Source organism: Fusarium graminearum, chromosome 1 (assembly GCF_000240135.3).
Source record: "Fusarium graminearum PH-1 chromosome 1, whole genome shotgun sequence".
In the NCBI taxonomy this organism is placed as follows: domain Eukaryota; kingdom Fungi; phylum Ascomycota; class Sordariomycetes; order Hypocreales; family Nectriaceae; genus Fusarium; species Fusarium graminearum.
In genome coordinates, this window is record NC_026474.1 from 620,836 (window position 1) to 635,384 (window position 14,549).

Genomic DNA, 14,549 nt, shown 5'->3' on the forward strand with positions numbered 1-14,549 from the left:
GTCTTCATTCACTCGCATCTGGTGGTATCACCAACTAGACGTTGTTCTATCATTCTCTTGCTTGTCGAGTCTTTGCCAGTCTTCATCACTACTCAGCTTTAACCCACAATTACAACCTCGAATCATTCATGAGAGATGCTTCGGCGCAACAGCTCTCGAAAAACGAACCGCCGTCCACTGAGCCGGAGCCAGTCGACCAACTCTGTCGTTCGAAGCCCTATTCGTGACCTTGAGTCCATTGACCCTGCAAAGGCTGAACGGGATGCAAACATTGCTGCGGTTTTGTCCTACCATCGCGCCCAAGACCGGCCGAACAGTGAGAGAATGACTCTACCAAGAGATCCAGCAAGCTTTTATGACAAGAGCAGTGGCACTGGCAGCGTGATCAGAAACAGTCCGCAGCGGACTGACAATGCTTTGAGCCGTCATGGCACTTCAGATATCGCCCGACAACGAAGTGTACGCTTTGCTGGCCCTTCAGCTCTACCTCGCCGAAATGTAGCGTCTAGAGCGAATGGGGGCCGAGACTCACCAACAAAAGCAACTTCAACGATCCATGCATTCGGAAAAGCAAATACGAGACCTTCCTCCACACTGTCATTTCATCGCGAAAAAACAAACAAATTCTCCCTTACACGACGTTACCTAGAGACCCTGCAGCCACCCGAAGAGTGCTACAACCATCAACAACAAGATGCCGTTTCCCTGTCCTCTTCCTACAAAAAGATTAGAAAATCTCGATCCATGATGACTTCTTCGCATATTAATATAGAGGCTGTTTCTACAAAAGATTGGGCTGCCGAAAATGACATGCGCCCACGTTCTTCGCCTTTGCCGCCTACGAGCAATGACGACGAACGGCTGAAAGATGCGCGACCCAAAACAGCAGCGCTCAGAGCAGCCACATCCATGAGTTTTCTCAGAATTCGACGAAAGACGGCGGCTTCCCGTGCGAGCAGCAATGTTGAAGACAGTGATGCCGCGCTTCGACTTGCCAGAGAGAGATTTCGACAGATTCAAGAGGAAGAGGCAAAGAAGAGCCAGCAATCTACGCTGTTGCGACCAAAGACTAGAGAGAGCCAATATTCTACAACCCTCCGCAAATCCCTCCGCAACTCTAGCAACAATTCTGCCGCCCTTTCTTCGACGTTTTCCACCAACAGCGCCTCTGTTTCAAAGCAACATGGGATTCGAACGACGGCGCGCAAGGTCTCGCATGGCTTGAGGTCAAAGCTGCGAGGTCTTTTCGGCAAAGGAAAGAGTGAGGACTCAGAACCGGAATATGACCAATGTGTGGTAGAGAGGGATTCGGACGGAGAGAGCTGCCTGCATGTTGATGCTGGGGACACTGCGACAAAAGAAGAAGCATCTGTATTCCAGGTGACATCACATGTTCCCTCGTTACACGATGTACCTTCGAATAAAAAGCTCAGGTCTCGCAAAGGCAGCGTGGAGAGCTTTATTGATGCTGGCGGTGAGCACTGCGTTTCTGACGATAGGTCTCGTGTCACCAGCTGGACGAACTCGATGACAAGTCAAGAGACAATCGGAGAGAAGGACAGGCAGCGCCTTTCTATCATCAAAGAGACTGCCATGACTACTGAGAACGACTTTGAGAGGAACAGAGAGAATTGCGAGGCTATGAATAAGCAATGGCCCCAGTCTACTATTCGATGCGTTCAACCTGACGACGATGAGGGATCCCGGTATCTTTCCTTGTCAACCTTGGATCTACCGGCCCGTCAAGACACAGGCTCCGAGAAGGACCTTTGCGCCACAGACGATAGTATTTATTCATTCTCGGCCGAGGATACCCCATTGCCTCCAGCCATAGGATTGAACCTCTTGGAACAGTCCCCAGGCCGCAGGTCTATTCGTCAGCCATCACCCGAGATCTCAATCTATGCACCAGCTTATGAACACCAACGCGATACATCCACCGCCAGCTCAGTGGAATGGAAGACCTGGCTGAGCTCAAAAGTGTCCAAGCTCGAGGGTCCCTCGACTCCTACTAGACGCAAGCAAAATGGCGCTCCAACAATGGGACATGTCAGAGAGTTGGCTTCAATGGGCTCTACTCCAGAGCTCTCTGTATCGAAAGACAAGCGCACGCCAAACCGAAGTCCTCTGGGTAGCATAAAGGGAAACGCCCAAGCATTCCCCGACGATAGCAGCCCAACAAGACTATCACGCCGAGTCATTATCGGATATGACGAGAACGCAGCACCGAATTACGAAGAGAAGACGGCCGATAAAGAAAGAACACCCTCCATACCTCGTCGGAGCACCTTGAGAGCTGTACCTTCGCTCCCAAGTGTCATCTCGCGAGGGAGTTTAATGGAGACGGGATCGGGAAGAGAAATGCATCGAATGAGGTCCCTGAACACATTAGGTCGTCTGAACTCGACACCGGAAGAGTCTATCGCGAAAAGACGTTCCCGCACACGCATTGGTGGGTGGCAAGGCTCACCAACCAAGTCGAGCCCTGGCGTTAGTGGCCAAGGAAGGGCGCACGTTGCCAGAACAACAGATTCGCCAGACCTCCTTGGACGACACAGATAGAGCTACTTGTCGACTAGGTCACGAACAATGCTGGAGAAGCCAGGCGAAGCGACAAGAGATGCAGAGCAGAGAGCCCAAGCGATGGGCAGCAAGACAATGGTTGACATGTTTCTGAGTAGCCGGCGCAATCGGGAAGATGGAAGCAGTGGACTAGGGAGTTCACCGGCGGCGTTTCTGTGATGTACGGCAGGCCGACTTGGAGTTTTGTGTTTTATAAATATAGCCATCGTCGTGAATGAGGAGTGAGTATATGGGTAATGGCCAGACTTGTATATAAATTAGCTGAAGGGAAGATTGACCACAATAGCATTCCCAGTAATACGATAATACCATTATGAAGACATACGGTCTGTTGGTGCTTATGAAAAGGGTCCATGTTGGTGGTTGCCTGTCACTGTGGCGAACATTTGTCAAATACTGTGTTATCCAAAGTGCTAAATACATCCAAATACAAGACTCGCTACTGATTAATATTATGTTTTACCTCTGCTTAAGAGGAGTTACGTGTACCTCCCAGTTCTTAGCATACTCCTTGGGGAACGTCTTTTCCCTCCCATCCACCCACTCTCCATACTTCTCATGCGTCACATCCTCCCCAAGCACACCCTCCCTGGTCCCATTCTTTGTATAAGCCAGGAAATCCAGCGTTACTTTGACATACTCCCCAAGCGCCTTGCGCACATCCGCAGTCGCACCCGTAGCGAAATTGAGGAGAAGCGGTTGCAGAAGCGGCGCATCAGTCACGCTGGGATGCGCTGTTCCAATGCTGGTGAGAAACCACGCTGCGCCGACTTTGTCGCGTACACCGCGTACTATCTCGGCGACAGTGTCGAAATGTGGGCGGCCGTAGAAAATGCTGTGTGATTTGGACCAGGAGTTGGAGTGTACTACGAGTAGAGGGACGGGGATTTCGGCGTTGAGTTGGCCGCTTGATTTGCCTGGGTCGAGAGCGATACCGCCGATGGCCGGGTTGGTGGATGTGGTGTTTGCGGTTTTGAGGGCTTGGAGAGCGCCCGTTGCGCCGTATGAGTGGCCGTTTATGGTGAGGTGGTTGAAGTCGAGACGGTTGGACCATGCGGCGAGGGTTTGGCCTTCGTGGCGTGAGTTTGAGGTAAAGATCTCTGAGCCTTTGCCGTTGTTGATATCTTGTAGAACATGAATGGCCTGGAGGATTTCTTCTGTGCGAACGGCAAGTTGTTCTTTCTTAAGAACGGTGTCGTTCATAGGTCGACTAGACTGAAGGTCCTTCTCCTTGATGAGAAACACTGGTCTATCCTTTTTATTTTTGATCTGGACCATGGTACCAGGACAGCTTCCATCGCGATGTTCGAGGGCTGCGATGACATGTCCGTTGCTGGCGAGTTCGCCTATGTAGTGTGTGTAATCCGTTCTCGAACTCACAGAGCCGTGGGAAAAGATCATGACGGGGAACTTTGCGTCGGAATCGAGAATGGGGGTGTCTACTTTTGCGGGAATCTTGATACTGCCTACTAAAAGCCAGAGCGCAAAAGTAAAGATGGGACGGGTGATGAAGTTGTTGAAGCTAGCGGCGCGAGCATATCCTTCTGCTGTAAGACTGATCGGCTTCGGGACCCAGGGATGTAGCGCAGTGCGCGAAGCAGCGTTTTTGACGGTAGGGTAATAAACGGTAAATAGAACAGTCTCTACTTCAAATGCTGGTTTTCCAGTTTCTTTGAGGATAGTATCGGAGATGCGCTTTGGTTTGTCGAGTGGAATCTCGAGATCTATCGCCCCGACGTCATGAGGACCAGAGTACGCTGGTAATCGCGACGAGAAAAAGGGCTGCCATGTGATGAAGCAGTAAAAGACGTAGAGACCTATTACCGAGCAAGTGATGTAGCGCCATGTTAGGCGCGGGCGGAGGATTTGTTTAAGGCGGTGGAATATGGGGGAGGAAGTTAGGCGGGAGAAGAAGGTTGATGGTCTTGGGTCGAGCCATCGCGGTGGTTTGGGTTGTGAAGACATTGAGAGCGGGAGGTCCGGGTCTGAGGTTGTGGGGGAGAGGGCGTTTAGTTCTATGTCGATGGAGTTTGGGGAGGGGGATCTGGGGGGCATGATGGTGCTTTATTAAGAGAGAGTTAGTGCTGGTATAGTTAATGTACTGGTTGATGATGTCGTTGATTGAGATGATCAGAGTCAAGGTGGGAGGCTTGTTTCTGGCCATGACGCAAGCGGGTTGGTTATATCCGTTCAACGCTTATCCCCGGGGGGGCACTTTTAAGTGTAAGAGGCTATTATCTGATACCCTGGAGGGCATCATCAACACCATGACTTGGTAGAGACTGACAAGATGTTGGAGATATTTAGTCTAAGGTCGACTTATTTTAAGAATGTAGCTAAAATTATCTGAAAGTGTCTATTATTTGGCAACAGCCTGTGCTCCATTCATTCGTTACCAAATTAAAGTCGGTATGGCTTCTCACAGTCCTTGTTTAAGTGATTAAGTGTTCTTTTACCAAAATGGACTCGTCCAACGGTTCACCAACCTTTTGTACAACTGTTTTAGTCTATTCAATTCATACTATTCTAATTAATTTTTCAACGGTTGGCTTTACTGTAAAATTGAAACGTTTACTGCAGTTGGATGTGGCTGACCATTTCTTTAAGCATAGAAGCCCCGACCCAGTAGATGCAAGATGTAACATGATACAGATGGTACTTTGAGCTGAAGGAAATATCACTCTTGTTGAAGAGGAGCATACGATATTATAATACATTCATTCTCAGCATGAGGGAGTACCTAATCACTCTAGACTCCGACATCAAGACTCCACTCGGAAAGCCACCCGATGTCGGATTAAGGGCGCATTTGACAACTCGAGGCGTAAAACATGGGATATAAAAAACAACATTCCTCGCTGAGAAGACAGAACAGCAGACAACCAACCTCATCTATAATGAGTTCAACATCAATTGAGTTACGAGCTCGCGAAGAAGGATCCTCTCCAGCTGAAGATGTCGATCTTACGAGCACGCATGAATTCTCTTCACTACCACCTGTAGATGGCGGCAAAGATGCTTGGTTTTTCCTCGCTGCTTCATTCATGGTTGAAGCTCTTACCTGGGGTAAATCGCATCTATAAATATCTTGATACAGAATCACTGACATGAGTCCAGGCTTTCCGTTCGCTTTTGGTGTCTTTCAGGATTACTACAGTACCAATGCCCCCTTTGAAGGATCATCAGCTATTGCAGTAATTGGTACTTGTGCTATGGTATGCACCTGAATCGTGGTGTTCGACCCTTACTCACCATTTCTAGGGAATTATGTATCTCGGCCTCCCCTTTGTCATGACCCTTCAACGCCTCTACCCTAAGCAAAGCCGCTGGTCTCCAATGATAGGACTCTTCATCATGTGCATCGCCCTCGCATTGAGTTCCTTCTCCCAAAACACCACCCACCTCATCCTCACGCAGGGCATACTATACGCTATAGGTGGTTCCATATCCTACTGTCCTTGTCTATTGTATATGGATCAATGGTTCGCCAAGAAAAAGGGCTTCGCGTTTGGAGTAATGTGGTCAGGCACCGGTCTCGCTGGCTTCGCATTACCGCTCCTCTTCGAGAAGTTCCTCCACGACTACGGTTTTCGCACTACGTTGAGAATATGGTCTGTTTCTCTCTTCGTGCTGACATTGCCGTTGGCGTATTTCATCAAGCCGCGTCTTCCACACTCTGCTACAAGACATATTAATCCTCTCAAGCTGGGCTTTGCGCTACGACGGAATTTTATGCTGCATCAGCTTGCGAATATTACTCAAGCGCTGGGATTCTTTTTGCCGGGGATTTATCTTCCTTCTTATGCTCGAACGGCTCTTGGCGCTGGGACGTTTGCTTCGGCTTTGACGGTCTTGTTGATTAATGTTGCTTCGGTGTTTGGGTGTGTGGCTATGGGTGCGCTTACAGATCGGTTGCACGTCACGAATTGTTTCTTGATATCTGCGATGGGAACAGCACTCAGTGTATTCCTTCTCTGGGGATTTTCTACGAATTTACCTGTGCTGTATATTTTCTGCGTGGCGTATGGGATCTTTGCAGGTTCATATACAACCGCGTGGACTGGCATAATGCACATGGTATCTTCTGGAGATGTAGCCAGCAGTAGCGGAAGATCATTTGATCCAGCAATGGTATTGGGCGTTTTATCCGCAGGACGAGGGATTGGAAATTTAGTATCTGGACCACTCAGCGGTGCGTTGATCAAGGGAATGCCGTTCCAGGGTCAAGCAGTTGGGGGATATGGGACGGGATATGGTTCGTTGATTATCTTTACTGGCGTTACGGGGCTGGCTAGTGGTGCTACGTTTTTGTTTAGAAGGGTTGGATGGATGTGATTTGCCTGTCGGGATCAAGACATATGTTTCAAGATGGAGGGTAGCTTTGTTGAGGAGTAATGGGGAACCGATTCAAGTAGGGTATAAAATGACTCGGCCGACAATAACGGAGCTTGAATAAAACCAGGAATGCATACAATGAACCAATGAATGCTGTTCATGACAGGCTTAGTCTCGTCTAACATGCGCCTAGGCGGCCACGTAGATGTCTAAGTGGATTCATTACACACTTATGACACTATTCTGATGTTTTAATTTCAGTGAAGAACAACCTTGAATAAATGGAAGTATTCTAGAGTGCGCCCTTTTTGGGCTTAACCTTGTATTGCAATGATTATTCAATTGCCGTATCCTGATGTAGCTATTAACGCATCACATGTACCCTTCTTCGTTCTGCAATTTACTCAATTCCTGTTTCTTTCTCTCTGTCACAATTACACTCTTCTTGTAGAGAAAAACATAAAAGGCGACATATTCACTCATATTTTACACAAACAGTCAATCACCATGGCAGATACAAACAGCGAATCCAGTCACACGACATCATGTGAGAGAAATTACGAGGCAGAGAACGAAGCTCTCAGATCCAGGATCCAGCATTTGCGCAATGAGAAAAAGATAATACAGGCGCTTCTCGATAATCACAAGAACTGTTCCAACTATCGTCAGAATTCATCGTCGAGTATGGATTCAAAAGAGGGAGAAATGGCATCCCTCAAGTGCCCAGCATAACAGTCACGCACGCATGGAGCTGATAAACAACAATTACTTTGGAGAGGAGAGAGAGAGAGATGGGATTCAGCTGATTTATTACGGTACAGGCTCCAACAAGAGCTTTTAAGTTCATGGTATGGAATGAAGGAAGAGCTGAGATTGGGATAAATGAATTTTCACCTTTGGATATATCGATAATGCCGCCGGCTGGATGAATGGATGGACTCATATGATACTGATAGCGATATATGTAGTCTCTGCCAGTTCTATGTTGTCAGATTCATCTACCTGTATAATGAATTTACATGTTCTTTTCTTCTCTGTTTATGAACTCACGGCCAACGTACGTAAATTTGAGCGCATGATGAAGGATTCATGCCATATCAAATCTGGAATCCACACTTCCTTGGCATAAAGAGATCGTCGATGAGATGGATGGCTCGGAGGGCCCCGAGTCTTTTTATTGGATCATGTATGACAGGTCAGAGTCTAGACCGATGCTAACTTCATCTGAAAAGACGTATACAGTGTAAATCTTTTTATGATATGTAGACATCGCTTGGATGATCTACCCTTGACCCATTTCCATCTACATGATAAGAATCGGCGTCTCGCTACTAACAATCTCAGTCCACCTTCTCGTCCCCTGCAACCCCCAAATCGTCGTCAAAGCCTTCACCGCAACAGGAATACTCCCAAAACTCGTCACACTATACAACCCCGCCAACCTCGTCGAGAAGAACTCCCTATGCTCTGGTAAAATACTCTCAGCCGCTGCCACAAAGTACGTCCACACGAGCGCATGCACGCCCTTCGTAGAAGCATCTAGGTTGAGTACCTTCTGGCGCAGCTGCTCGACGAGATGAATGGATTCTTCGTCGGAGAGGGACGATTCGGCGCGGCGACGGTAGATGCTGCAGGCGTCGAAGATGGCGGAGCGGATTATTTGGATGTTGGGGGCGTGTTCTGAGTCGGGGGGGAGTTCGGGGTAGGCCATGAAGTCGAGGTATGCTTCGGGGCCGGTGAGGACTTGGAGGCCTTTGGATTCGTTGGCTAGAGGGACGCCAAAGAGTTGGAACCTGTGAAATATTAGTCGTGATGCTTGTTTGTAGAAAGATATTTGCTTACATCTTGATTTGCTGAAGAAAGAATTCTTTCAAACTCGGCGGCAGCATCGTAATCCAATCCGGATACGACGTTAGACAATTCAACATCTCGAGAAGATAAGTATAATTATCCGCTCCTGTAATAGTCTCTCCAACAAGAAGTACCAAGATGGTGGCCAGAATATACGGATTGAAAAGCTGTTCTGGGCTAAGCTGTAGGGAATCACGCCGTAGTTTCTGGACAATTGCTTGATGGCCTGTTTCTGCAACGTGTTGTAATCTGGGGTCTTTCTGACCGAGGTGAAACGCTGACACGACAGACACAGCTTGTGCGAGGTTGTCGTCGTGACATGCTAGTGGTAGGATGACGTCTCTATATCCATTGCTGTTTGAGTCGAGGACGACCATGTGTGAAGCTATTATATCGGAGACTAGTCTGTGTTAGAAAAAGTAGTTGATGGAATGAATATGTTGTGAACATACAATGGCTAAACATCTTTCTCGTTTGAGAGCTGGACACTGCATTGAGTGATGGATGAATCGTGATACGATGAGCATACGGCACAACGGCCCCTGAACTCGAATCAAAAGAGTCATCAGACGATGGTGAAGCGACATCATCGGAAGAAGCGGAGTCTGTATGATGCAACGTCGTGGGACTATTTCTCCCGTGACCGTTTCTCATACGATCCTTTCTAAACCGTTTTCCAGGCTCAACCCATCGAAAACTCTTTTCAGGTTGATTGGGACTTGGTTCAGTTGATGAAGGAGTTGATGTAGTTGTGGTAAAAGTCAATGTCATTGGTGTTGCTGTTGTGGCCATGTGGCTGCTGAAGCGACACCGCAGACCCTGGCCAGAGCAGGAAATACCTTTTTTCTGGCACTTGAGACATTCTGGCTCTGTCTTGTCACACCTGAGACGCCTTTTGCAGCATTCGTAGCATCCTATTTGACAGAGTTAGTTTTTGTGGTTTAGGTTAGAGTTGTTGAGTTATATTACCGTTGTTTCTCTTGGCTAGTGACATTGAGAGAAATGACAAGATGGAGAAAGCTCTCTCGCTCTTTTACCGCTTTTGGAGATTGCAAGTCAATCTGTCCAGAGTGGAGCGGAACTTGAATATCTTTTATTATATTCTCGTCTGCTTGGTTCTTACTATCCTGTCGAGAAGTATCTTTGCTGGTTAGTTCGCTTTCTATCCGCTGTGATGAGAGGTACGCCGTGGGTATGAGGAATGCGCATGGGGGCGGGCTGTGCAGTAGAGTTTAGGGGCCTGGGCGCTAGTAATTGGGGGTGTTTGGTCTAGAACTCTTAGTTCTTGGGTGATGTTGTCTGATCCCCAGACAGAGAGACTAGCTCTGAGGAATGAATGACAAACGGTACAAATTATTTATTGCTTGCACTAATTGTAATAGGAAGGCATTTGTGTTAGAAGTCGCTTACATCATTCCCGATACTGTTCGGTAATTAATTTGACATTTGTCACCTAAACTATTGCTCTTTTCGCTCCGACATGCTCAAAGAGATGTACCACCAACACCACAACACACAGACCATAGCGCAACGCCAAAAGTCATCAATCGATGACGATTCAATACGTATAGAACAATAAAAGAAGTTCTAGAAGGATGAAATTTCAAGCCACCTCGTCTTTCGTGCCTTGCGAGGCACATGTTTTTCGCTCTGTTCATCAGCCGCAACTGGCGGCACTAAACCCAGCGAGGCAATTGAATCGTCCACATCCAATCAGATAATTCGGGTTTCCCGGTACGAGTGTGCATCCATGGGATAAACGTTTTGTTTCTTCCTTTTAACCGCGGAGAAAGAGAATTGGGATATTCGGAGGCTGCAACCTTTCGGCGAAGGGGAACCTTTGAGGAAAGGTGTCGTGTCCTGGAAATAGATGGTTCGTCCGGGTATACTCTGGGTTACCAGACTGTTGGAATCGCTAGTTGCTGGGTGGTTTTGTTAGACTTTGAGACGCGACATCAGGCGGCCGGTTCCGACCACTACCATAACTGGTGTCGGTAGGTATTGGTATTTCAAGCTCGATCGATCCCCGTGGGGAATCGTATATCGGAATCAGGAACCGACGACTTGCTCCAGCTCAAGTGATGGGTGGTGGAGTATAGGGCTGACTTGTCAGTAACCCGTTCACAGCAGTTCATGCTTCTGTGGAGAGGTTCATGTGTATTGATCCAGTCTAGTCCCAAGTCGGCCATTGAGAGATTCCAGTATCAGACTCACTCATACCTTGTCTCTAGATAACAATACCATGTCCTATTCGCACAACTGTAACAACAGTTATCTCACCTCCCCACTGTCCTCCACGACTCTACCCGCTTATCTTGATCATCATCCACTAATATCCTCGGGCGAATGTCACCCGAACCGAAATTTCACGAGAATTTTTCAGTGGAGACTTGTTGGTATAAGTAGTTATTCCCGGTCGTTATAAGGAGAAAGGAGCGGTATCGGTGTGCACTCCGACTTTTACTACAGTAACATGATCCGACTTTTGCAAAAATCTCTGTTTATGAATTATATTATTTTTAATTATTCGCTTGAATCACCGTGAAAATGGCTGTGAAAACATCGCAATCTGAAGACCCAACCTTTGAACTCATGACGTGAGTCTATCTCTATGACACTGTTACAGGAATGAATACTCACACCATGCAGGAGAACAGGGACTCTTCGTCGTGAGGGCACTCGCTCAGAAATGCAAGATCTTGAAATCATTGCTTCAGCGGGTGCTTCTTTTCGACCAGGCGACATTCCTCCTCCTCCAGATGGCGGCCTTCAAGCCTGGACACAAGTCGCCATGGGCTGGATCGCCATCTTTGCAACATGGGGCTACGTCAACTCTTTTGGCAGTTTCCAAGCCCACTACACTTCTGCACTCCCTCAGACACCGTTCCAGATTTCGTGGATTGGGTCTATTCAGGTCTGGTTTACTTTCTTTGGCAGTGCCTTTTCTGGAAGACTGTTGGACGCTGGGTTCTGGGTTCCTACCTTCATTGTAGGCTCGACACTACAACTTCTTGGAATTTTCACAATGAGCTTGTCGACTTCGTACTGGCATCTTATGATAACCCAGGGCGTCGTCACAGGTATCGGTGGAGGAATCATCTTTGCCCCTTCTCTAGCTCTGGTGGCGACATACTTTGAGAAACGAAGAGGTATAGCTATTGGTCTCGTCACCACGGGCAACTCTCTAGGCGGAACTGTTTATCCTCTCGTTGTGCGAACGTTGCTCCCAGAGATTGGATTCTCATGGACGGCGAGGGTGCTGGGGTTTATTAACCTCATAGGTTTTGTTCTGGTGGCTATCTTTATGAGGCCTAGACTTCCACCGCGACAGACGGGACCGATCATTGACTGGACGGCGTTTAAAGATGTGCTTTATCTCTGCTACGTGAGCGGCTTGTTCTTCTTCGTGTGGTCTGTCTACTACACCTTTTACTATGTGAGTTTCCTCTATCCGATATGAAGAGTAGTTGCTAATAGTACAGCTTGCATCGTTTGGACAAGACGAAATCGGCATGTCATTCGCTGATTCATCGATCCTCACAACAATCATCAACGCCGTCGGTCTTCCAACTCGAGTTTTGATTCCCTTCCTCGCTGATAGAATCGGCCCTTTAAACACCATCGCTCCAGCTGGAATGTGCGTAGCCATCGTTGCGTACACATGGCTAGCTGTACACAACGAGACTGGAGTCTACGTCTTTTCTATATTCTACGGTATAGCATCAGGTGCTTTCCAGAGTCTTATGCCTACTGGTGTTGCTAGTATTACGACGAGACTTGACACCATTGGTACGAGAATGGGGATGTGCTTTAGTCTTATTTCCTTTGCGGGTTTATCTGGACCGCCTATTGGTGGCTTACTGCAGTCCAAGAGTCTGGAGGGTGCACATGTTTGGGCTGCTTTGTCAAGTACACTCGCTGCAATTCTTCTAGTGTTGGCGAGAGTGATGAAAGTAGGATGGAAGGTCAAGACTCGATGTTAATCTAGCTAACCGGAGACATATAATGTTTAATCAAAGTCATAAAACTTCCACTCGGCTTTAAAGTCCTTGGAAAGTTCCTCGTTTAGAATCAAAGCCTTTACCATCTCAATAGGTAACCCACCCGTCCTCAAAATCGCATCGTGATATTCCTTCTGCGTCATCTTCCCACTATCAACAGCCATCTTTCTCAAATTCCACAACTGCAGAGCACCCAGCATATATCCAGCCTGATACAGCGGCGAGTAAGTCCCCTCCACAGACCGCCTCACTTCACCTTCTGCATTACTCCTCTCGTGATGAATCCTGTCGACGAGTAGATCAACGGCTTCTTGAGCCGTCATCTCTCCCAAGTGAAACTTGAGAGAAAAGATAATTCGTAAACACCTATGCATGCGCCACCAAAGAGCCCCGATTCGATTCTCAGGCGAATGGTGAAAATCATCTCTATCGTAGAACAGAAACTCCCAGTACAAAGCCCAACCCTCTACAAAAAAGGGCGTATCGAAGATTTCCTTCCGGTGCGAGTTATATCGATCAGCCATGTAAAGCTGCAGTCTGTGGCCGGGAAACATCTCGTGAAAGGCAGTCGCTTTGGCAAAGTGTTTATTGTTGCCGCGCATAACCATGAGTTTGAGATCGTGCTCCATCGAAACAACAGGGTACGAAACTTGAATCACTGGACCGCCGAGGAAAAACGGTGAGACCTTTTGACGTTCTGCGTCGATCATTATCATGCGCCATGTTGAGTTTGATAGAGGCGGGACGGTAACGAGATCGCGCTCTGTGACGAAGAGACTTCCTTCAACGATCAAGCTGCGTACGTATTCTGTTTGTTTTCCAGGATCGACGTAATCATTCTTGACGTGCTCAAGAGCCCTTTTCCATTCCCTTCCATAACCGAGAGCTTCAGATTGTTTAATCATTTCCTTTTCGCACCATTTAAACTCCTGGTTGCCGATTTCGATGAGTTCTTCAGGTGTATACGGAATCATCTCTGCTTCAAGCTCAACTTCAAGACCTTTGCGACCGATGGGTTCGCCAACGATGATATCCTGGCCATCCTTTTGGTTCATGCCTGCGAGCTCTGTCTGGACGACGGTGAGATACTCTGTGAGCGACGAGTTGGCAGCTCGCCAGGGTGTTGTAACCCAAAAGTCAAAAAGGGGGTCGTAAGTAGAGTAAAAGGTGAACCACTCTTCTAAACCGTCGAGAAGACCTGTGATGGCTTTGGTGGCGAGGTAGCCGGTTGTTTCTGTAACGTTGAAACCGCCGTCTTTAACCTTTGTCTGAACACGACCGATGGATTTTGTGATATTGTTTAAAAGACCAGCTGACTCTTTTGCTTTCATAGGCTCAACATCCTGTCTCGCTTCGAGAAGACCGACGAGATCGTCTGCAAAGGGAATGAGTGGTTCATAGCTCTTCTTGGACGTCCTTTGAAGATCCAGGTTGTTGAGCTGTCGTGTATGAAATGTGTTGAGCATGATGTAGTCCACTTTGCCTTCTTGGTCGAGGTCTTGAAAGTCAATCCCGTCGAGGAGGTCTTGTTCACTCTTGTGGTAACCTTCCAAGGCTTCATAGCGACGCGATGCAAAGTCGATATTGTAGAATTCGTTTAGTTCGCCAAGATCTGCTTGTGTGCGTATGACATGATCTGTCATAGATACATTGTGACTGCCAAGAGCAAGTAAGCCAAGCGAGGCGCTGAAGTGATTGCCCACTGCAGCCAAAGACATGGCGAGAGGTTGTTGATATGGATGTAAATGACGAACTTGCAAGTCTCCCATAATGACCTTA

General features: G+C 47.7%; 6 protein-coding genes across 6 annotated transcripts; 3 read left to right on the forward strand and 3 right to left on the reverse strand.

The window, feature by feature from the left end:
- Positions 1-135: 135 nt before the first annotated feature.
- On the forward strand, positions 136-2,562 carry FGSG_00193 (uncharacterized protein; the record flags this gene model as incomplete). Its single annotated transcript, XM_011317509.1, has 1 exon — positions 136-2,562. One exon carries the CDS (start codon positions 136-138, stop codon positions 2,560-2,562), a length of 2,427 nt encoding a protein of 808 aa, XP_011315811.1.
- Positions 2,563-3,042: 480 nt separating this feature from the next.
- Positions 3,043-4,638, reverse strand: FGSG_00194 (uncharacterized protein; the record flags this gene model as incomplete). Its single annotated transcript, XM_011317510.1, has 1 exon — positions 3,043-4,638. One exon carries the CDS (start codon positions 4,636-4,638, stop codon positions 3,043-3,045), a length of 1,596 nt encoding a protein of 531 aa, XP_011315812.1.
- Positions 4,639-5,480: 842 nt separating this feature from the next.
- FGSG_00195 (uncharacterized protein) lies at positions 5,481-6,918 on the forward strand (the record flags this gene model as incomplete). The annotated part of the gene is made up of 3 exons (XM_011317511.1): positions 5,481-5,649; positions 5,701-5,798; positions 5,845-6,918. 3 exons carry the CDS (start codon positions 5,481-5,483, stop codon positions 6,916-6,918), a joined length of 1,341 nt encoding a protein of 446 aa, XP_011315813.1.
- A 1,252-nt stretch (positions 6,919-8,170) lies between these two features.
- Positions 8,171-10,293, reverse strand: FGSG_00196 (uncharacterized protein; the record flags this gene model as incomplete). Its single annotated transcript, XM_011317512.1, has 6 exons — positions 8,171-8,711; positions 8,761-9,154; positions 9,222-9,683; positions 9,893-9,987; positions 10,180-10,192; positions 10,287-10,293. 6 exons carry the CDS (start codon positions 10,291-10,293, stop codon positions 8,222-8,224), a joined length of 1,461 nt encoding a protein of 486 aa, XP_011315814.1. The 3' UTR covers positions 8,171-8,221.
- Positions 10,294-11,316: 1,023 nt separating this feature from the next.
- Positions 11,317-12,752, forward strand: FGSG_00197 (uncharacterized protein; the record flags this gene model as incomplete). The annotated part of the gene is made up of 3 exons (XM_011317513.1): positions 11,317-11,366; positions 11,419-12,205; positions 12,252-12,752. 3 exons carry the CDS (start codon positions 11,317-11,319, stop codon positions 12,750-12,752), a joined length of 1,338 nt encoding a protein of 445 aa, XP_011315815.1.
- A 26-nt stretch (positions 12,753-12,778) lies between these two features.
- Positions 12,779-14,539, reverse strand: FGSG_00198 (uncharacterized protein; the record flags this gene model as incomplete). Its single annotated transcript, XM_011317514.1, has 1 exon — positions 12,779-14,539. One exon carries the CDS (start codon positions 14,537-14,539, stop codon positions 12,779-12,781), a length of 1,761 nt encoding a protein of 586 aa, XP_011315816.1.
- Between the last annotated feature and the right edge of the window lie 10 nt (positions 14,540-14,549).